This window comes from Sapajus apella, unplaced genomic scaffold (genome assembly GCF_009761245.1).
Source record: "Sapajus apella isolate SASKATOON/1434 unplaced genomic scaffold, GSC_monkey_1.0 scaffold24, whole genome shotgun sequence".
NCBI lineage: Eukaryota > Metazoa > Chordata > Mammalia > Primates > Cebidae > Sapajus > Sapajus apella.
This window is the reverse complement of record NW_022436964.1, coordinates 1,569,734-1,591,895: the sequence shown is the minus strand read 5'-3', so window position 1 is coordinate 1,591,895 and position 22,162 is coordinate 1,569,734. Positions and strand designations below refer to the sequence as shown.

Genomic DNA, 22,162 nt, shown 5'->3' with positions numbered 1-22,162 from the left:
CTCCCAAAGTGCTGGGATTACAGGTATGAGCCACTGCATCTGGCCTAGATTGATCTTTTATAAATTAATTAAATCTATAACTCAAAAGAGTTAATCAGTAGATTAGAAAAATTAGCGTCAATTAAAAATCATTAGTTTTTTTTTTCAGTTTTGTTAATAATCAAGCCATCCTTAGCTTTTAGGATTTTTTGGTATTGTGAGGTCACAATCAATGATGAGTAAAAAAAATCAATATAAATAAAGTTGTTTATTCATTTTAAAAACAGGTATGCTTTACATAATATCAGGATGCAAGGTAAACAGATGAGATGGCAATTAAAAGAAAACACATTGAACGCCATAATTTATTGTACTCAAAAAAGAAAAACAGTTGTTATTTCAATGGCAGAATGAACTAAAAATAAACTGCATTTAAGACCTGCATTATTTGTTTCTTTCCAAAAATATTTCAAAAAGAAGTAGGTGGACTTAGGAATTAAATCAGAGAAGGAAAGCTCCTGGTTTCATGGTCAAATTATATTGCCATAATTCTTGTTTACTCAGATTTTGTCACATCACTATTTCTTTAAAAAGTAATCACTTCACTTTCATTATTTCCATCACGACACTTTTTTTTTTTTTTTTTTTTTTTTTGAGACAGAGTTTCACTCTTGTTACCCAGACTGGAGAGCAATGGCACAATCTCAGCTCACCGCAACCTCCGCCTCCTGGGTTCAAGCAATTCTCCTGCCTCAGCCTCCCAAGTAGCTGGGGCTGCAGGCGTGTGCCACCATGCCCAGCTAATTTTTGTATTTTTAGTAGAGACGAGGTCAAGAGATCGAGGCCATCATGATACTTTTTAAACAACCCAGTCCATTTAAGTACCTGTAAATCACAGTAAAGCTGTCATTAAATTTTTCTAATGTTAGGCTATAAGTTAGCACTCTGGTTCTCAAACCCAGACACAAATCACCTGGTAGCTTTATAAAAAAGAAAGTGCCAATGCCCAGGCACCATCTCAGACCCTTTAAATCAGAATCCCTGAGAAGTAGGACCCCGAAATCAGCATTTTTAAAAAGTTTCCCATGTGTACTAATTGTGCAGCAGCCAGCATGGACATCTCTGCTTCACACAGAGATTCTAAAGAAATATGTCAAACAAATGCACTTTACTTGTGAGCGGGACATTATGTAAGATATACTGTAATTTAAGATAATTTGTAACATCCTTCCAAAATTTTTTCAGCATTGTTATCAGATATGGAATATTTTGATCATCAAGTTTACCAAGAGTGATAGTGAAGTGTATACTTCTGTCTTGCTTGATATTTTACAAGAAGCATGTATTATGTTTTAACTCTCTGATAAAAGATAAAAACATTCAGTAATTGTATTCCATAAGATAAAGGAGCTCAAAACATCAGTCTGAACTCTATCCAGAAGAGATAAACTGTACTGAATTATCTAATAAGACCATAAACTACTGTATATAGTTTCTTCCTCAAAAAACGAAAACAAAAATAATTTCTTCAACCAATCAGAAATGCCAGGACAGGGCTATAAAGAGGCAAGATTTGCTGCTTCCTGTAGACTGCTATTTGAATGACTAAAGCCATCTTATTTTCCTAACTGCTAGGAAATTCCCTTCTCTGGCAGAATCTCCAGGAAGGTTTTACTAAATATGTTTTTTAGGAGAAAAAGACATCCAAGAATAGGCCGAGCATGGTGGCTCACGCCCATAATTCTAGCACTTTGGGAGGCCAAAACAGGCAGATCACTTGAGCCCAAGAGTTCAAGATAGACAAACATGGTGAAACCTCATCTCTACAAAAGATACAAAACTTAGCCAGGCATGGTGGCAGGCGCCTGTAGTCCCAGCTACTCAGGAAGGCTGAGGTAGGAGCATCATTTGAGCCTGCAAGGTTGAGGCTGCAGTGAACCATGATCATGCCACTGCATTCCAGCCTGGGTGACAGAGGTAAGACCCTGTCTCAAAAAAATAAAAAAGAATAGTCACTGCAATATTATTAATAATAGTTAAAACCTGGAAACAGCTAAATGTCCAACAATGGAATATTAAATAACTACAAATACATTCATAAGACAAATTAGCATATAACCATGAAAAATATTTAATCACGTGAAATTTTTCACAATATAAATATTAAGTGAAATATAAAATACAAAACTGTGTGCAGGGTTGCAAGTATATATTTTAAAAAATTCTATGTACATAGAAAAAAAATCTGCGAGGAAACACACCAAAAAGAGAAGTTGGTAAATTGGTATTTCTAGGCTCTGGGATTAAAAATGATCTTTAACTTTCTTCCTTATACTTTCCTGTTTTCAAAATACTCTATGATGAACATATTAGCTTATAAACTAGAAAAGCAGAAATTGTTATTCTTTAAAATACTTGCAGTTTGACCCTCCCATTCTAACCTTCTCCCATTTCCAACAAATGGGTATTGGTTAATGAAATTAATAGGCTACTAATATAAAAAGTCAGACCTTGAGGAATACAACAAAAAACAAGGAAATGTCAATATGAAATATATATATATATGTGTATATATATATATATATATATATATTAACTCTACTTAAAAAAAAAAAGAAGCTGGGCACGGTGGCTCATGCCTGTAATCCCAGCACTTTGGGAGGTTGAGCAGGGTGGATCACGAGGTCAGGAGTTAGAGACAAGCCTGACCAACATGATGAAACTCCATCTCCACTAAAAATACAAAAATTAGCCAGGTGTGGTGGCACACATCTGTAATCCCAGCTACTTGGGAGGCTGAGACAGGAGAATCGCTTGAACCCAGGAGGCAGAGGTTGCAGTGAGCCAAGATGGCGCCACTGCGCTGCAGCCTGGGTGACAGAGAGAGACTCTGTCTCAAAAAAAGGAAGAGAGAAAGAGAGAGAGAGAGACAGAGAGGGAGACAATTATATAATTATATATAATATATATAATCAATAAGGCTATTCAATTTAAAAGTAGAAAGATCCAGAGAGGTGGCCCCTGGCTCATAAAAAGTCCTTCTACACAAAGGGCTTCCCCTGCCCAAATTCACTTTGCTTCTATACCTGTTTAATTTAAAGATTCCTTGGAATATATCCAGAAACTGAATTAAAGCATGTCTGTTTGCTAATGAAGGCAACTGATTAAGCAGGCTACTTTACCTGTGTTTCCTTTTTCATCTTCTCGGATGTGAAGATCCTTCATGGATGTCTCTAATTCTAGAAGATCTCTTAGGTCTTCCTTGTATACTTCTATATAAGATACTTTTACATTAAAGTCAATGCTAGGATGTTCAGAGATGCTTTGAAATATTTCTTGAATAGCTCGAGGAATGATACCCTTTTGGCTCTCCACAACTGAAGCTGAAAATTTAGAAAAAGAATGCACACCTGGAACTCAAAACATAAGAAAAGCAACCCCAAATTTACAGTTATTTTATTATATTTCTCTATAAGATTTTTTTTTTTTTTTGAGACAGAGTCTTACTCTGTTGCCCAGGCTGGAGTGCAGTGGTGCAATCTTGGCTCACTACAACCTTCGCCTACTGGGTTCAAGTAATTCTCCTGCCTCAGCCTCCTGACTAGCTAGGATTACAGGTACCCACCACCAGGCTATTATAACTTTTTTTAAACCACAGCTACAAAATTCACAAGTTTTCACAGGTATCCACTTACCAATAATTCATTCATGTATTCATTCAACAAATCTTTATTTGGTACCTACTGTGTGTCAGGCACTATACTAGGACTCTGGAATCCACTAATAAACAAAACAGAGAGAAAAGAAATCCCTTCCCTGGGGAGATTCTGCTGAGGAAAGACAGAAAATAGCAAAAAATAACTGGTAAGTTATTAAAAAGTGTTCATTGTACTGGAGGAAAAAAGAATAGGGCAGGGTAAAGGGACTAGAAGTGTAACTACCAGGCGGGAGGTGCTTGCAACTTTAAACAGGAAGGTGATGGCGGGCATCATTTAGAAGGTGACATCTGAGCAAAGAGTTGAAAGAGGCCGGGCGCGATGGCTCATACCTGTAATCCCAGCACTTCGGGAGTCTGAGGCGGTTGGAACACTTGAGCCCAGGAGACCAGCCTGGGCAACATGGTAAAACCCCGTCTCTACTAAAAATAGAAAAATTAGCTGGGCGTGGTGGACGATGCCTGTAATCTCAGCTATTTGGTTGACTAAGGCATGAGAATCACCTGAAGCTGGGAGGTGGAGGTTGCAATCAGCTGAGATAGTGCCACTGCAGGCCAGTCCAGGCAACAGAGAGAAACTGTCTCAAAAAAAAAAAAAAAAAAAAAAGATTTAATAAGAAAATATATTTGGAAAGTCCCAGGAATGAAACAGATGTAAGTGGCACAGGTGAATTTCAAAGTAGGTAGATGTGGTAGATGTCCATTTTAATATAAATGATAAAACTATATGGGGTGGCATTTTATTCCATACTGTGGTGGCTCACACCTCTAATCCCAGCACATTGGGAGGCCAAGTTGGGTGGATTGCTTGAGCTAGGAAGTTTGAGACCAGCCTGGACAACATGGCAAGACTCCTTCTCTACAGAAAAAAAAAGAAAAGAAAATTAGCTGGGTATTGTGTTGCACGCCTAAGTTCCCAACTACTTGGGAGGCTGAGAAGGAAGGATTGCTTGAGCCTAGGAGGCAGAGGTTGCAGTGAGCCAGAAGACAGAGCATGGGTGACAGAGCAAGACCATTTCTCAAAAAATAAATAAATACTTTATGTTTCCCAATTCACTGTTCATTAAATACTAGATCCAGAGAGGTGGCCCTTGGCTCATAAAAAGTCCTTCTACACAAAGGGCTTCCCCTGCCCAAAGCTACTCCATTGCTAGGATATTCACTACTAGTGGGAGTCATGTTCTAAAAATGTTGGTGCTTCTGTTTACAATAGCAAAAACCTGGAACCAACCCAAATTCCCATCAGTGATGGACTAGACAAGGAAAATGTGGCACATCTACACCATGGAATACTATGCAGCCATAAAAAATGATGAGTTCCTATCCTTTGTAGAGACATGGATGAATCTGGAAACCATCATTCTCAGCAAACTGACATGGGACCAGAAAAATCAAACGCCACATGTTCTCACTCACAGGTCGGTGTTGAACAATGAGAACACATGGACACAGGGAGGTGAGCATCCCACACTGGGGTCTGTTGCAGGGGGCTAGGGGATGGACAACAGGGGTGGGGAGGTTGGGGAGGGATAACATGGGGAGAAATGCCAGATACAGGTGACAGGAGGATGGAGGCAGCAAACCACATTGCCATATATGTACCTATGCAACAATCCTGCAAGATCTGCACTTGTACCCCAGAACCTAAAGTACAATTTAAAAAAAAATGTTGGTGCTTTTAGATGACATATAATTCTAAAGCAGAAAATAGCTGTAAAAAGCAGGAAACTGGCCCCAGGTAAGACCAACCTATTTCACAATCCTTTGCACTAAAATATCTTTCTCTTTAGATCATTTATGATGATCTGGGTGGAATCCCAATCACTGGAGTGCAATTCATTTATGTTAGCGAGAATGCTTTTCTTTTTTTCCAGTTAGAAGAGTTATCTTGAGATTGAGAATGCTTTTTTAAAAAAAATTCTTGTATTTCTTCGCACATCACCAAGTGTATCTGTTCTGAGATTTCTGGATGGGGTGAAAAGGTGTAAGGAGCTTGAGAGTAGAAAGGGATAAGAAGAAGAGACAGGAAAGCAAGCCAGAGTCAATGGTGACAGAGAACGTCTGCAGAAAGGCCTGTTATACCCAGGCCTAGACGTCAGTTCAAGAATGAGAAAGGGAACATCTCTACACCTCTTCTCCCCCAACACTATCTATCTAAGTCCACAGTTTCTACAACCCAGAACAGACATTATGAGTGAACACTTATTTCTGCTCCCCCTTGTTTCAAAAAGGAATTAAAGCAACTTTACAAAAAGGCGTAGGAGGGACTAACAGATACTTCTATATCAGTGTTCACAGCAACATTATTTACAGGAGCTACAAGGGAGGAAGCAAACCAAATGTCCATCAAAAGAATGGATAAATAAAACACAGTACATATATACAATGGAATGTTCTTCAGTCAGAAAAAGGAATCAAGTTCTGATGCTAAGTGAGAAAAGCTAGACAAAGAAGGAAAACTACTGTATGATTCCACTTATTTCTTTTTTGAGACACGGTCTCACTGTGTCACCCAGGCTGGAGTGCAGTGGCACAATCATGGCTCACTGCAGCCTTGGCCTCGTGGGCTCGGGCAATCCTCCCACCTCAGCCTCAGAAGTAGCTGGGACTACAGGGTTGCTCCACCACATCTAGCTAATTTTTTTTGTTTTTGTTTTTTGGTAGAGACAAACTCTCACTAGGTTGCCCAGGCTAGTCTCAAACTCCTAGCCTCAAGCAATCCTCCCACCTCAGCTTCCCAAAGTGCTAGGATGTATGATTCTACTTTTTTTTTTTTTTTTTTGAGACAGAGTCTCACTCAGTCACCCGGGCTGAAGTGCAATGGTGCAACTTCGGCTCATTGCAACCCCTGCCTCCCAGGTTCAAGCGATTCTACTGCCTTAGCCTCCTGAGTAGCTGGGACTACAGGTGCCCATCACCACACCCTGCTAATTTTTGTATTTTTAGTAAAGACAGAGTTTCACCATGTTGGCCAGATTGTCTCAATCTCCTGACCTCGTGATCCGCCCACCTGGGCCTCCCAAAGTGCTGGGATTACAGGAATGAGTTACCGTGCCCGGCCCACTTTTATGTGTTTGGTTTGGTTTGGTTTTTTTGAGACAAGAGTCTTGCTCTGTTGTCCAGGCTGGAGTGCAATGGCGTGATCTCAGCTCACTGCAAGCTCTGCCTCCCAGGTTCAAGCAATTCTCCTGCTTCAGCCTCCAGTAGCTGGGATTACAGGCGCACACCACCACGCCTGATTAATTTTTTGGATTTTTAGTAGCGATTGGGTTCACCATGTTGCCCAGGCTGATCTCAAACTCCTGAGCTCACCACACCTCGCCTTCACTTCTATGAAATATCTAGAACAGGGAAATTCAAAGAGACAGAAAATAAATTAGGGATTATCAGATAATGTGGGGAGAGTTATTGCTTAACAGGTACATAGCTTCTGTTTGGGTGATGAAAATTTTGGAAATAGTCATTATTATTGCATTAACAATAGTGAGATGCTACAGAACTCTCAAGTAGTTAAAACGTAAGTTTGGTGATCCGCAAATTTACATCACAATTGTAAAAACAGTAAAAATAAAGTGTATGAGGTAAAATTTAAAATAAGTGGAGGGAAAAACTGAGACTTAAAAAGTTTCTGTAGACTAATTTTAAAAACAATGCCCATCATTTTTGGCATTGTTCCATGGAAAATATATTCCAAGCAACAAAGAGTTGACTTACAAATAAACCTTAAAAACAGCTTGCTTCCAAGTTGAAGATTACCAAAGTTTAGGTTTTTGGCAACAAAAATTCTGAAAATCTGAGTTTCCATCAACTTGTATGGCTGCCTTCCCCTAATTTAAGATGCGAGACTGCCATCTCATGTGGCAAGTAAAGCAAGTTGTGGGTTTTCTTCTAATACAGTACAAATGAAGATTCCCTTTTAAGAGCGTATAGGAACTAGCCTGTGGGAAATATCTAAGTCTTCCAAACTATGGTATAGATAAGCAATCTTGATTATCCAGAATAATTGACCAGAAATAGTTCATTTATTCCCCACATCAATAAAAAAATGTAATTTCAAATATTTATAATAAAGCTCCAATATGTATTTTGATAACTTAAATATAAAATTGGCAATATTAGCCTTATATTCCTGAAATAAACCATTTCCAAGAGAAAACCTGCAAAGTTTTATACCTCAACAGCTATCGTTTAGCTATTATATGGTATTTAAAGAGTATACAAAAGTTTTTGGAAAAGGCTCTACTTTGTAAAGGTAAGTCCAAGGTTCTCAAAGGCAGGAAAATGAATATTAGCTTAAATAAGCATCATATTTAAAAATAAACCCAGGCGTGGTGGATCATGCTTGTAATCCCAGCACTTTGGGAGACCAAGGCAGGGCAGATAACTTGATCTCAGGTATTTGAGACCAGCCTGGGCAACATGGCAAAACCCTGTCTCTGCAAAAAATACCAAAAAAAAAAAAAAAAAAAATTAGCTGGGAGTGGTGATGTACCATACCCTTGTAGACCCAGATACTCAGGAGGCTGAGGTGAAAGAATGTCTTGAGCCCAGAAGGTTGAGGTTGCAATGAGCTGTGATTGGGTCACTGTACACCAGCTAGGGTGACAGAGCAAGACTCCGTCTCAAAACAAAATCAAAAATAAAAAACATAGTGAGACCCTGTCTCTACAAAAAAGTTTTTAAAATTAAGTAAAACACATTTTAAAATAAGAGAGTTTCATTCTGCCCTAGTGCCCAGCATGATAACTTAGATACTGCATATGCTCAGTAAATAGTCACTGGGGGAAAAAACATTATTTGCATGGTCAACAATCAAAAAGCATATAACTGACCCACAACTGGTGTCCTATAGAGACATTCTGGGAAATAGAAAATGCTCACTAATACACCAAAAAAAAAAAAAAAAAAAAAAACCACGCATCTTTTTTTTTTTTTTTTTAAGAAAGAGTCTTGCTCTGTCATTCAGGCTGTAGTGCAATGGCGCAGTCTAGGCTCACCGTAGCCTCTCCCTCCCAGGTTCAAGCAATTCTCTGCCTCAGCCTCCTGAGTAGCTGGGATTATAGGTGTGCATCACAACACCTGGCTAATTTTTGTATTTTTAGTAGAGACAGGTTTTGCCATGTTGGCCAGGCTGGTCTCAAACTCCTGGCCTCAAGTGATCTGCTTGCCTTGGCCTCCCAAACTGCTGGGATTACAGGCATGAGCCACCACTCCCGGTCTGAAATGATATTTTACATTGTTAAATACAAAAAGAAAGTTACAGAATCATAGGTATAATATCTAATTAAACAAACAAAAACCCAAAAAAACTACGTATGTGAGTAATACAAGTTATATGCATCAAACTATTATTTCTTTGGGGTGAGAGGAGCTGTCACTTGTTTAATTTCTTATGCATTACTTGCAATCCTTCTTATAATAAGCATTTTCTTTTAATTAAAAAAGAAAAAAGGAGAAGAAAACATCCAAAATGTTCTTAATGGTGGTCTATTTCTTCTGATAGAGAAAATTTTAAAGCAATTAAAAGCTGTTAGGACAATAGGTAACTTTAATAACTTTTTCCCTTACAAAATTAAAATAGTACTCATGGTTTCTTTTTTTCTTCTTCTTTTTTAATCTAACGCCAATTAAACATCTCAGGAATCATGGTTTCTTAATTAAAAAAAAAAAAAAAAACAGTATAGCTATTATTCAAGTCACCAGCTTCTGAATATCTTATAACTCCTATTGGTATAAAGCACCTATTGAGTTATTAGGATTATAAAACATTTACCAATCAAAAAAAAAAAACCCTATAATCCTCAAGAAAAGCTAAAATTTATACTAGAAAAAACTGAATTCTTTTTATTGTGAGACCATGAAACAATCTAGTATCTGTGATCTCCTAATCCTGCAGAATATAGAGATTTTTCTTTTAGTTGAAGAGTATTGGCCTCTAAAGGCTCCTCCATTTAATCTTTGGAATAAAGATTTCCTCAAACTACATGCTCTGAGTCACCTCCCTTCCATGCATATAATGAGAGAAGTTTCTTTTTTTAAATTTTTTTATTTTATTTTGTTTTAGCTCATATCTGAGCAGCTAGAGAAAAAGGTTTCTGATAGCCACATGTTTTACATTTGTGAAATATGAAAACAGAAAAATATTGAGAGACAATATATATACAGAGAATACTAACTAAAATTTTAGACAATGATGCATATGTGCACTATTCAAAAGTTTGTTTTTAGTAGGAAAATATCAATACAGTAAACAATCTTAACAGAGAACTTGGCTGTCAAGTCTTTGACTCTATTACCAGACACTTAACTAAAATGATTTCCAAGGTTCCCTCCAGCTCTACAGAAGATCCTGTAATTCCATCTTTTCCAAACTATAAGGAGGAGAAATTATATCCTAAAATATTCAGTTTTTAAAAATTAAATCTGGCTAGAATATGAAAAAAAGATACCTTACATAATAAATTTTTCCTACTGTCCCTAAGTTCTGATAGTGGGACTCAATATTTACAACCGGCTTGTTAAAGGATGCAAAATCTGATTATGTTAACAAACTCGCTTACCTCTACTTTAAATTCTGTTCAAAACAACAAGGGCTGACCATTGAAAACTATCTTAAACTTCTTTCCTCAAGCAAATATAATCCTAAATTAGATTACTTAATGAAACTTCAATATTTAAAAACAAATCTTTCAAAGATGATCTTATGATCACATTTGATTACATTATTCATTCCTTCACTATTCAATCAATATGCTAAGCACATACCATGTGTCAGATATTGGTCATATTTTAGCTTCTTTCTAGTGTCACAAATAAAAGTCAAAGAGTATGAGAATCTTACCAACATGGCCTCCTCCAATAGTGTATGTCTTCCCAGATCCAGTTTGTCCATAGGCAAAAACAGTTGCATTATAGCCCTCAATGAGTGACAACACTAGGGGCTTTATACATGTATTATAAACTTCATCTTGAGTGGAATTTTTGCCAAAAACAAAATCAAAAGTGAAAACTCTATCTCTCCCAATGATAATTTGCTGGCTGTTTGGAATAACTCTCACACAAACTTGATGATTATGAAGAACTTCTTTGTAAAGCAGAGGTCTAATTCTTACAGCAACTTTTACTGGTATTTCTTCCATGGCACCTTAGATTTTACTACATAGACTTTTTACTTAATGTTCAGCATCTAGTGTGAGAAACTTCCATCTTATGTAAGATCTGGATTCCTGTGTATCAAAAATAAAAAAGTAATTTTATTTACTGATTCCTTTTAGCCCAATAAACAAACCACCTTCTAAAAGAGTCCATTAGAACATGTTTTTCTTCCAATATAAAACAGTTACAAAGAGTAAACCTATCTTGTAAGATACATCATTAATTTGTAGACAAAATAGTATGGGTTGGGTTTGCTTCAAAACAATCTGGGGTGGGGGGGGTTCATGAATTGATAAATGATGAAGCTAAGTGATAAGTACATGGGATTCCATTGTGCCTTTATTTCTACAGTGATGTTTCCCAGTTCATTAATCTAAATACTGAATAATAACCAGGGAGTTAGAAAATTAAGCCAAGAAGATAACTAAGTAAGAAACTGTACACGTGTTTTTTGTTTGTTTTTTGAGACAGAGTCTTGCTCTATCATCTAGGCTGGAGTGTAGTGGCTCCATCTCGGCTCTCTGCAACCTCCGCCTCCCAGGTTCAAGTGATTTTCCTGCCTCAGCCTCCCAAGTAGCTGGTCTTACAAGCGCCTGCCACCATGCCTGGCTAATTTTTGTATTTTTAGTAGAGACAGGGTTTCACCATATTGGCCAGACTGGTCTCAAACTCCTGACCTCAGGTGACCCACCTGCCTCAGCCTCCCAAAGTGCTGGGATTATAGGCGTGAGCCACCATGCTCGGGCTGTACATGTATTAAAAACAAACATTAGTATTATATTTTATAGCTAGGCATTGAAAAAGAGCATTTCCTTTTTGCCACAATTATTAGAAATAAATCCATGAAAATAGTTTTCAGGGTTTCAATAAATCACTATAAACTTAAAACTAAATTTATTCAAAAATAACCAAAACTAACAGAAAAACTGCTTTTTCTACTTCTAAATATTCTGAAGATCTCTGCTAGAATTAATACATTAAAAACTTAATTGTTGGCTATAGTTTCCTAGCTAAAAGTATATGTAAATAAATAACTAGTAACTACATTTACAATTAACACTCTTAAAAATAAATTAGGCTAGGTTCGGTGGCTCACGCCTGTAATCCCAGCACTTTGGGAGGCAGAGGCAGGCAGACCACCTTAGGTCAGTAGTTCGAGACCAACCTGACCAACAATGATGAAACGCTGGTCTCTACTAAAAATATAAAATTAACAGGGCACGGTGGTGCACACCTGTAATCCCAGCTACTCAGGAGGCTGAGGCAGGAGAATCACTTGAACTTGGGAGGCGGAGGTTGTGGTGAGCCGAGACTGCACCATTGCACTCCAGCCTGGGCAACAGGAGCTAAACTCCATCTCAAAAATAAATAAATAAAAATATTATTAGAAGAAAGCACAAGATGTACATAAATGAAAAAACATCTCATGTTTATGAATTGAAAGATAAAGATGGCAGCATTCCCCAAATTCATCTACAGACTCAATACAATATCTATCAAAATCTCAGCTTACTTCTTTGCAGAAATTGACAAGCAGATACTAAAATCACAAAAAACCGAAGACACACAGAATAACCAAAACAATATTGAAAAAGAACAAAGAAAGAGAACTAACACTTCCCTAATTTCAAAACCAAGTAATAGTAATCACGGTAGCGTGGTACTGGCATTAAGGATGGACATATAGATCAACAGAATAGAATTGAGAATCCAGAAATAAACCCACACATTTATGGGCAACTGATTTTCAACAAGGGCGCCAACACAATCCAACTGAGGTATAAGAATAGTCTTTTCAACAAATGGCACCAGGACAATGGATAAAATAATGAAGTTGGACCTCCTACTTCACATCATATACAAAAGTCAACCAAAAATGGACCATAGACCTAAATGTAAGAACTAAAACTATAAAACTCTTAAAATACAGGAGAAACTCTTCATGACCTTGAATTTGGCAATAATTTCTCAGATATGACACCAAAAGCAATAAAATAAAGAATACCAATTTAAACATTACACATTGTATACATGTACTGAAATATCACACTATACCCCATAAATACGTACAATGACTATGTCAACCAAAAATAGTAATAAAAGCAAAAAATAAAGATGAAGTATAGATTACAAAATAAATAAGACCCAGCCTGGGCAACATAGTGAGACGCCATGTCTACAAAGACATTTTTTGTTTTTTTGAGATGGAGTTTTGCTCTTGTTGCACAGGCTGGAGTGCAGTGATGCAATCTTGGCTCACTGCAACCTCCGCCTCGTGGGTTCAAGCGATTCTCCTGCCTCACCCTTCCAAGTAGCTGAGACTATAGGCATGTACCACCATGCCCAGCTAATTTTTGTATTTTTAGTAGAGATGGGTTTCTCCGTATTGGTCAGGATGGTCTTGAACTCCTGACCTCAGGTGATCCACCTGCCTCGGCCTCCCAAAGTACTGGGATTACAGGCGTGAGCCACCGTACCTGGCTGGAATTTTTTTAAAAATCAGCTCAGCACAGTAGTGCTCACCTGTGGTCCCAGCTACTTGGGAAGCTAAGGTGTGAGGCTGGTTTCAACTTAGCAGCTGGAGGTTACGGTGAGCTGAGATTCTGCCACCACACTCCAACCTGGACAACAGAGCAAGAATTTGTCTCAAAAAGAAAGAAAGAAAAATAAAAAAATGAGGGAGGGAGGAAGGAAGACAGGAAAAGAGGAAGGGAGGGAGAGAGGGAGGAAGGGAGGGAAGGAAGGAAGGAAGAAAGGAGGGAAGGAGGGAAGGAAAAGCTGGACATCAAAATTTAAAACTTTGTGCCTCACAGGAAACCACCAAGAAAATGAAAAGACAACTCCCTGAATGGGAGAAAATATTTGCAAGACATATACTGTTCCTAACAAGGAACTTGCAACTAGAATATATAAATAACTATTACAACTCACACTTTTTTTTTTTTTAATTTAAAAAATAGGCAAAGGATCTGAAAAGGCAGTTCTTCAGAGAAAATATACAAATTAACAATGAGCACATGAAAAGATGCCCAACATCAGAAAAATGCAATCAAAACCACAATGACAGGCCAGGCACAGTGGCTCACACCTGTAATCCCAGCACTCTGGGAGACTGAAATGGGAGGATCACCTGAGGTCAGGAGCTCAAGACCAGCCTGGACAATATAGTGAAATCCTGTCTCTACTAAAAATACAAAAATTAGCCGGGCATGGTGGAAGGTGCCTATAATCCCAGCTACTTGGAAGGGTGAGGCAGGAGAATCACTTGAACCCTGGAGGCAGAGGTTGCAGTGAGGTGAGATCAAACCACCATACTCCAGCCTGGGTGATACACCAAGACTCTGTCTCAAACAAACAAACAAAAAACTACAATGAGATACCAATACACATCCACTAGCACTGCTATAATAAAAAAAACAGATCCTAAGTGTTGGCAGGGTGTAAAGAAATTAGAACCCTCATACACTATCAGGGGGAAGGTAAAATGGTACAGTCACTTTGGAAAACAGATTGACATTTCTGCAATAAGTTAAACATACAGTTATCACTTGACCCAACAATTCCACTCCATCACTTGATCCAGCAATTCCACTCCCAAGAGAAATGAAAACATTGTGTCTGCATAAAAACTTATGTATAAATGTTCGGTCTTAGAAGGATAAAGCTTATACTAAATGCAACAAGTAATCTATGACAATGTTTAAGTGCAGATGATGAAAAGTAATCAGTTCGAGGCGAGACTAGGTTCTTTAAAAAAGCTGCTGAATCTTGAAGATTACCAGTAAGTAACAGAGACTACTGGACTGAAATGACATTTTATTAATAACAGTGAATTGATAACATTAATATTCACTAGCCTTAAAAAATAAACAAAGAAACTCTGGCCCAGCACGGTGGTTCACACCTGTAATCCCAGCACTTTGGGTGACCAGGGCAGGTGGATCACTTGAGCCCAGGAGTTTGAGACCAGCCTGGGCAACGTGGAGAAACTCCATTTCTACAAAAAATCCAAAAATTAGGTGGATGCGGTGGCACGTGCCTGTAGTCCCAGCTACTCGGGAGACTGAAGTGAGGATCCCTTGATCCTGAAGGGGTTGAGACCCTGTCAAAAACAAAACAAAATAAAACAAAACACTGCAACAGTACTCAGTATTGTAATTCTGTGAGTGGATGGCATGAACAGGATCACAACAAAAAATATTTACATCACTCTTCTAAAAGCCCACTGAAAGTAAAAAAAAATATCAGGTCCCTTCGGCTGCAAAATCCCAAAGCAGAGTTAATAAATATCTTTAATGACTAAAACAAAGAGATACACCTAACCTTAGTAGTTTTTAAATCATTCTAATGAATTTTATACTGGAAAAAAAAATGCTCACGTGTTTGATAAATCCTTTTTTGGATCTTAAAGAACTCTACAATCATTTGGTACTGGAAACTTTCCAACTGCAAGAACGCTGAGTTAATTCTTCCAATGTTTCTGAACACCAACATTTGAAGTTACTTCAAATTAATCAAAAATATTAGTTTATTTCTTTGTATGCCATCAAATTAAAGCAAAGCTCATGGACTATGTTAAGCCAAACCTAACTGCTTCTAATGAATTTGCTAATAAAAAATGCCAATTTTCATTTCTTGGGTTTTTGTTTTGTTTTTGAGATAAGATCTGGCTCTGTCACCCAGGCTGGAGTGCAGTGGCACCATCTTGGCTCACTGCAATCTCCGCCTCCTGGTTCAAGCAATTCTCCTGCCTCAACCTCCAAAGTAGCTGGGATTACAGGTGCAGGCCACCACATCCAGCTAATTTCTGTATTTTTAGTAAAAACGGGGTTTCACCATGTTGCCCAGGCTGGTCTTGAACTCCTGGGCTAAAGAGATCCACTGGCCTCGGCCTCCCAAGGTACTGGGATTACAGACGTCAGCCGCCATGCCTAGACTCATTCCTTGGGGTTTTTAAATGGTAATATCTATAAATAATTTGGCTATAAAGGCAATTGAAACTCATTCTAAGCATTGAAAAAAATAACGGGGCTGGGCACGGTAGCTCATGCCTGTAATCCCAGCACGTTGGAAGGCCAAGGCAGGCGCATCACTACAGCCTGAGCAACATGGTGAAACCCTGTCTCTACTAAAAATACAAGAATTAGGCAGGCTGTGGTGACGCACCTGTAGTCCCAGCTACTTGGGAGGCTGAGGTGCGAGGATCGCTTGAGCCCAGCAAGTTGAGGCTGCAGTGTAAACTGCACTCCAGCCTGAGTGACAGAGCAAGACCCTGTCTCAACAAAACAAGCAAACAAATAATAATAATGGTCCACAATCACAGAGCTTGTAAACAAAAAATGTACAAAAATAAAATTTTTATACAATCCATTTCACTCATACTTCTTCAGATTCTGATCAACTATAGTCATCAGAAACATGTGTATTATGTCACCAATAAATGCCAAAAAAGGCAAAATCTGATTGGCTGCTGGTATTTAAGCACACTCAATGGGTTTTTGAAATCTGAGCAAAGGCAAGAGAAATCGTTAATCCCTCATGTCATGTCACCGGTCAGGAATGAGTATCTCCAAAAACCGTTGCAATTCCGTACCTTTGATTTCCCAGAAAGCAGTGGTTGTCTTAAATGCATGGTCTGTTAATTCTTTTCATAAGAAACTTCCCAGTAGATGGACAGCAAATCACATAAGGATCTCAGAAAAGGCTCCAAATGCTTAAAGGAGAGAAAGGAGGCCAAGCGCAGCGGCTCATGCCTATAATCCCAGCACTTTGGGAGGCAAAGGTGGGCGGATCACCTGAGGTACGCAGTTTGAGACCTGCGTGATCAACATGGTGGAACCCCGTCTCTACCAAAAATACTAATATTAGCAGGGTGTAGTGGTGGACGACCGTAGTCCCAGCTACTCGGGAGGCTGAGGCAGGAGAGTCACTTGAATCCAGGAGGCAAAGCCGGCTGGGAGCTGAGATCACGCCATTACCCTACAGCCTGGGCGACAGAGTGAGATTCCGACTCAAAAAAAAAAAAAAAAAAAAAAAAAAAAAAAAAAGACAATAGAGTAAAGAAGGGCAAACAACAAGGATTTTCAAAACTGGAGAGGGCAGCGTTATTTAAAAGCGATTTCAAAGAAAGAATCTGGGCGCTTTTCTCTTTCTCTATAGTCACCTGCCTCCGAGAGAGGGGGCTCTCGGGCTTGAATGGGCCAAAGTTTCAACTTCCACGGTGGGAAAAAGAGGCCTGCGACAAAACAAAGCGCTCGGTGGTGGTGACCCTAGAGTCGTGCCTAATGCCCCACAGCGACGCAAGACTAACACGGGGTGCGCTCCGAGGAGCTGGGACCAGCGTTCGGGTGGATCCCAGTTCTCCGGGCCCCGATCCTCAGTGTGGACCCAACTTCTTCCGGAAGGGGCGCTCTGTCTCCAATCGCTCGCCGGGCTCCCAGCCCCGACCCCAGAACCCTTGGACGCCCCCCTCGGTCTCGCTGGCGCCCCAACCGCCTATCCTCCGACTCCCAACCCGCGTGTTCCCAACGGCGGCCTGGGGGCGCGGGCGCCGCGCGCTGGAGGGCGGATACCGGGGCGCCGAGGGAAGGAGGGCGCCCCACGTCCCCGCACTGACCAGCTCGGGACTGCCGAGTCCCCGGCGAACGCAGGACTGACTGACTCCTCAGCTTCGCTCTGCTGCGCTGCGCCGCCGCCGCCCGCGTCTTTTGTTGTCGCGGGTTCTCCTAGCAACCGGCGAAGTACTCCGCCCGCCGCGTCCTATCCCGGACGTCGCGTCCCGGACACGCCCCCGGCCCTGGCCACGCCCCCAAGCCAGCCGCGCGAGAGTCTCCCGCTGGAGGGCCTCAAAGAACCGGTCCCCGGGCTTCCCTGCAAACCCGAATTGTGCCCCACCAACGCGCTAGAACTGGTCTGTGAGGGCTGAGCGTAAGCATCTTTCCACGGGTTGGTGAAATGAATCAGAACGATTCCATACTGCGTTTCAATATCTTAGCTACCAATTCGGTTTATCTTTATTAAGTAAAATTTGCATAGCATAACATAAACCATTTTAAAGCTCACAATTCAGTGGCGTTTAATTTATTCACAGTATTATGCAACCACCTCTGTGTGTATATAGTTCAAAAACATTTTCATCACCCCAAAAGAAAATCCCCAAACTACTTGGTAGTCATTTCTTCCCGTTCCCCTCTCCCCACAACCCCAGGGAGCCACTAATCTACTTTTTGACTCTATGATAGATTTACCTATTCTGGGCATTTCATATTGATGGAATCATACAGTCATATACTGGATGATTTTTTGTATCTAGCTTCTTTTGCTTAATGTTTTCAAGCTGCAGTCATGTTGTAATATCAGGACTTTTTTAGGGCTGAATAATACTCCATTGTATAGATATGGACATACCACATTTTGTTTATCCATTTATCGGCTGTGGACATTTGGGCTTTTTCCATGTTGCTATGGACATTCACGTGCAATATTTGGATGTCTGTTTTCAGCTCTTTTAAGTATAGCCCTAGGAATGGAATTGCTGGGTTATATAGTAATATTTAACTTTTCCAATTTAGTTTTAAATGCTTTAGTGCCACTTGTTTACAGTAACACAATCTAAGCATCTTCAAAAAGCCTTCCTTCTCTCATGAAATATAGGAATGAAGGTGGGGGGAAAAGCTGAATATTTTATTTATGGTTTTTATTTTTTTCTTTTAACTAATTATTTAAAATTTTTAGAATTTGGGCTGGGCTCAGTGGCTCACACCTGTAATCTCGGCACTTTGGGAGGCTGAACTGGGAGGATCACTTGAGCCCAGGAATTTGGCTCAGCCTGGGCAACATAATGAGACCCTCACCCCTACAAAAAATCAAAACTTAGCCTGCCAAGTTCTCACTGCCTGCCAGGTTCAAGCAATTTTCCTGCCTCAGCCTCCTGAATAGCTGGGATTATAGGCAGGTGCCACCACACCCAGCTAATTTTTATATTTTTAGTAGAGATGGGGTTTCACCATGTTGGTCAGGCTGATCTTGAACTTCTGACTCTGTGATCCACCCACCTTGGCCTCCCAAAGCGCTAGGATTACAGGTGTGAGCCACCACACCCAGCCAGTGGTGGCCTTTATGTTCATGGTGTAAGGTGTGCAATTCAAACCCCTTCCTCTCTCTCCCCTGCAAAATCTTCAATAATGTCTGCCTTGCTAACAGGCACATTTGTCCTGTCTGGTGCTGGAAAAAAACATAGGTTGACCATGTGGACCCAGAAGGCAGAAAATTAGAAGAAAGCTGAAGGTGTAGTGGCTCATTTCTGCAATTCCAGCACTTTGGGAGGCTGAGGCAGTAGGATCACTTGAGGACAGGAGTTCAAGATCAGCCTGAGCAACACAGTGGGAACCGCTTCTCTTAAAAAAAAAAAACATTAGTTGGGCATGATGGCATGCACCTGTAGTGCTAGCTACCTGGGAGGCTAAGGCAGGAGAATTGCTTGAGCCCAAGAGTTGGAGGCTGCTATGAGCTATGATTGAGCCACTGCACTCCAGCCTGAGTGACAGAGCAAGACCCCGTCTGTAAAATAAAATAAGTTTTAAAACTAAAATAAAAACTCTTAAGATGTAAAAATGTTCAACAAAATTCACTAAAATGATAACCACCATCATCTCTGGATGGTGGAGTTAAATGTTATGATTTTTTTTAGAGACAGGGTTTTACTCTGCTGCCTAGGCTGGAGTGCAGTGGTCTGATCACAGGTCATTGCAACCTCAAACTCCTGGGTTCAAATGATCCTCCCACCTCAGCCTCCAGAGTAGCTAGGATACTGGTGCACGCCACCATGCCTGGCTAATATTTTGTTTTTTGTTTTGTTTTGTTTTGTTTTTTGAGACGGAGTTTCACTCTTGTCACTCAGGCTGGAATGCGATAGCATGATCTCAGCTCACTACAACCTCTGCCTCCTGAGCTCAAGTGATTCTCCTGCCTCAGCCTCCCGAGTAACTGGGATTACAGGCACCTGCCACCATGCCCAGCTAATTTTTGTATTTTTAGTAGAGATGGGGTTTTGCCATGTTGGCCAGGCTGGTCTCAAACTCCTGACCTCAGGTGATCTGCCCACCCTGGCCTCCCAAAGTACTAGGATTACAGGTGTAAGCCACTGCGCCTGGCCTGTTTAATTTTTTGTAAAGTTAGGGTCACCCTATGTTGCCTAGGCTGGTATTGAACTCCTGGTCTCAAGCCATCCTTCCCACCTTGGCCTCCAAAAGTGCTGAGATTAGAGGTGTGATCCACTGTGCCCAATCTATTATTTATGTCCCTATTGTTGAGCACACTCAATGTCTAATATATAATAGATAGTAAGCACATTCCAGAGAGTTAATAAATGTTTATGGAAATAAAAAATATTTAAAAACAGAAAACAAGTAACTTGCTCAAGCCTACATGGTTAAGTAGCAGAGGCAAGACTGAAGCCTCCGTCAGATAACAAAGTCAACGCACCTCACCAGAGGCTGAGCTGAGCAGAGCTGCAGTTTTCTATATAATGCATCTCAAGTTTCGTTGTTTGTTTGGCTCAAATCAGGATCCAGCCATGGTCCATATACGGCATTTGATTGATATGTACCCTAATTCTTTTTTTTTTTTTTCAGACGGAGTCTCGTTCAGTTGCCCAGGCTGGAGTGCAGTGGCCCAATCTCGGCTCATTGTAACCTCCATCTCCCCTTCCAGGTTCAAGCAATTCTCCTGCCTCAGCCTCAGGAGTAGCTGGGATTATAGGCATGTGCCACCACGCCTGGCTAATTTTTTGTATCTTTAGCAGAGACGGGTGTTACCAAGTTGGCCAGGCTGCTCTCAAACCTCTGACCTCCTAAAGCGCTAGGATTACAGGCGTGAGACACCGTGCCCGTAACGCCTTCTCTTTTAATCAATACAATTGCCCTCACCTTTAAAAAAAATTGTGGTAAATGTACATAACATAAAATTGACTATCTTTTTTTTTTTTTTTTTTTTGAGATGGAATTTCGCTCTTGTTGCCCAGGCTGGAGTGCAAAGGTGCAATCTCGGCTCACCCCAACCTTCGCCTCCTGGGTTCAAGCAATTCTCCTGCCTCAGCCTCCCGAGTAGCTGGGATTACAGGCATGTGCCATCGCACCTGGCTGATTTTTTAAATATTATTAGAGACAGGGTTTCTCTGTATTGGTCAGGCTGGTCTCAAACTCCCAACCTCAGGTGACTCGCCCACCACGGCCTCCCAAAGTGCTGGGATTATAGGCATGAGCCACCACACCCGGCCAAAATGGACTATCTTAACACTGCTGAGCTGTATGTACACTTTTAAATGGTTAAGTGTCGGCTTGGCATGGTGGCTCATGCCTGTAATCCCAGCACTTTGGGAGGCCAAGGCAGGCAGATCACCTGAGGTAAGGAGTTTGAGACTACCTGGCTAACATGGCAAAACCCCATCTCTACTAAAAATACAACAAATTGGCCAAGCATGGTGGCACATGCCTGTAATTCCACTACTCGGGAGGCTGCGGCAAGAGAATAGCTTGAACCCAAGAGGAGGAGGTTGCGGTGAGCCAAGATCACACCACTGCACTCCAGCCTGGATGACAGAGCAAGACTCTGTCTCAAAAATAAATAAATAAATAAATAAATTAGTTAAGTACCTTCACAATGTTGTATAACTAATCACCAGAACTCTTTTCATCTTGGAGAGCTGAAACTGTATACCCATTAAACAATAACTCTGCCATTTCTTTCCTTAACCCCTAGCAGCCACCATGCTTCTGTCTCTGTGGATTTGACTACTCTAGGTTATAGAGGCCAAGTCATACAGATTAGTTCTTTTGTGACTATTTCACATAGTATGATGTCCTCAAGGTTCATCCATGTTGTAACATATATCAGTTTCTTCCCTTTTTAAGGCCGAATTATATTCCATTGTATGTATGTATCACATTTTGTTTATCCACTCATCCACTGTTGGTCACTTGGGTTGTTTCCACCTTTTGGCTATTGTTAATTATGCTGCTGTGAACATGCATAAGTATCTCTTTGAGAATTTTTCAGTCTGGGGAGTATTGCTATGGATTGAATGCTTGTGTTCCCCAGAATTCATATGTTGAAACGCTAAACCGCAATGGGGTGGTATTTGCAGGTAGGGCCTTTAGGAGGTAATTAGATTTGGATGAGGTCATGAGGGTTGAACCCTATGATGGAATTAGTGTCATTTGAAGAGGAGGAAGAGGCCGAGTGTGGTGGCTCTCACCTGTAATCTCAGCACTTTGGGAGGCTGAGGCGGGAAGAAGGCTTGAGACCAGGAGTTTA

At 40.4% G+C, this 22,162-nt stretch overlaps 1 protein-coding gene across 6 annotated transcripts in view; it reads right to left on the bottom strand.

Moving 5' to 3' along the window:
* KIF27 (kinesin family member 27) overlaps positions 1 to 17,583 on the bottom strand; it is an 83,633-nt gene extending 66,050 nt beyond the window's left edge. For 4 of the 6 annotated variants that reach the window (XM_032290826.1, XM_032290828.1, XM_032290830.1 and 1 more), the window contains exons 1-2: positions 10,536 to 10,833; positions 3,162 to 3,362 (exon numbers count right to left, since the gene is read on the bottom strand). In XM_032290826.1, the coding sequence (XP_032146717.1) occupies positions 3,162 to 3,362; positions 10,536 to 10,833 (499 nt within the window). Of the gene's footprint in view, positions 1 to 3,161; positions 3,363 to 10,535; positions 11,351 to 17,465 lie in introns of those variants that run through there. The other 2 variants (XM_032290824.1, XM_032290827.1) reach the window with 2 other exon arrangements.
* Positions 17,584 to 22,162: the final 4,579 nt, after the last annotated feature.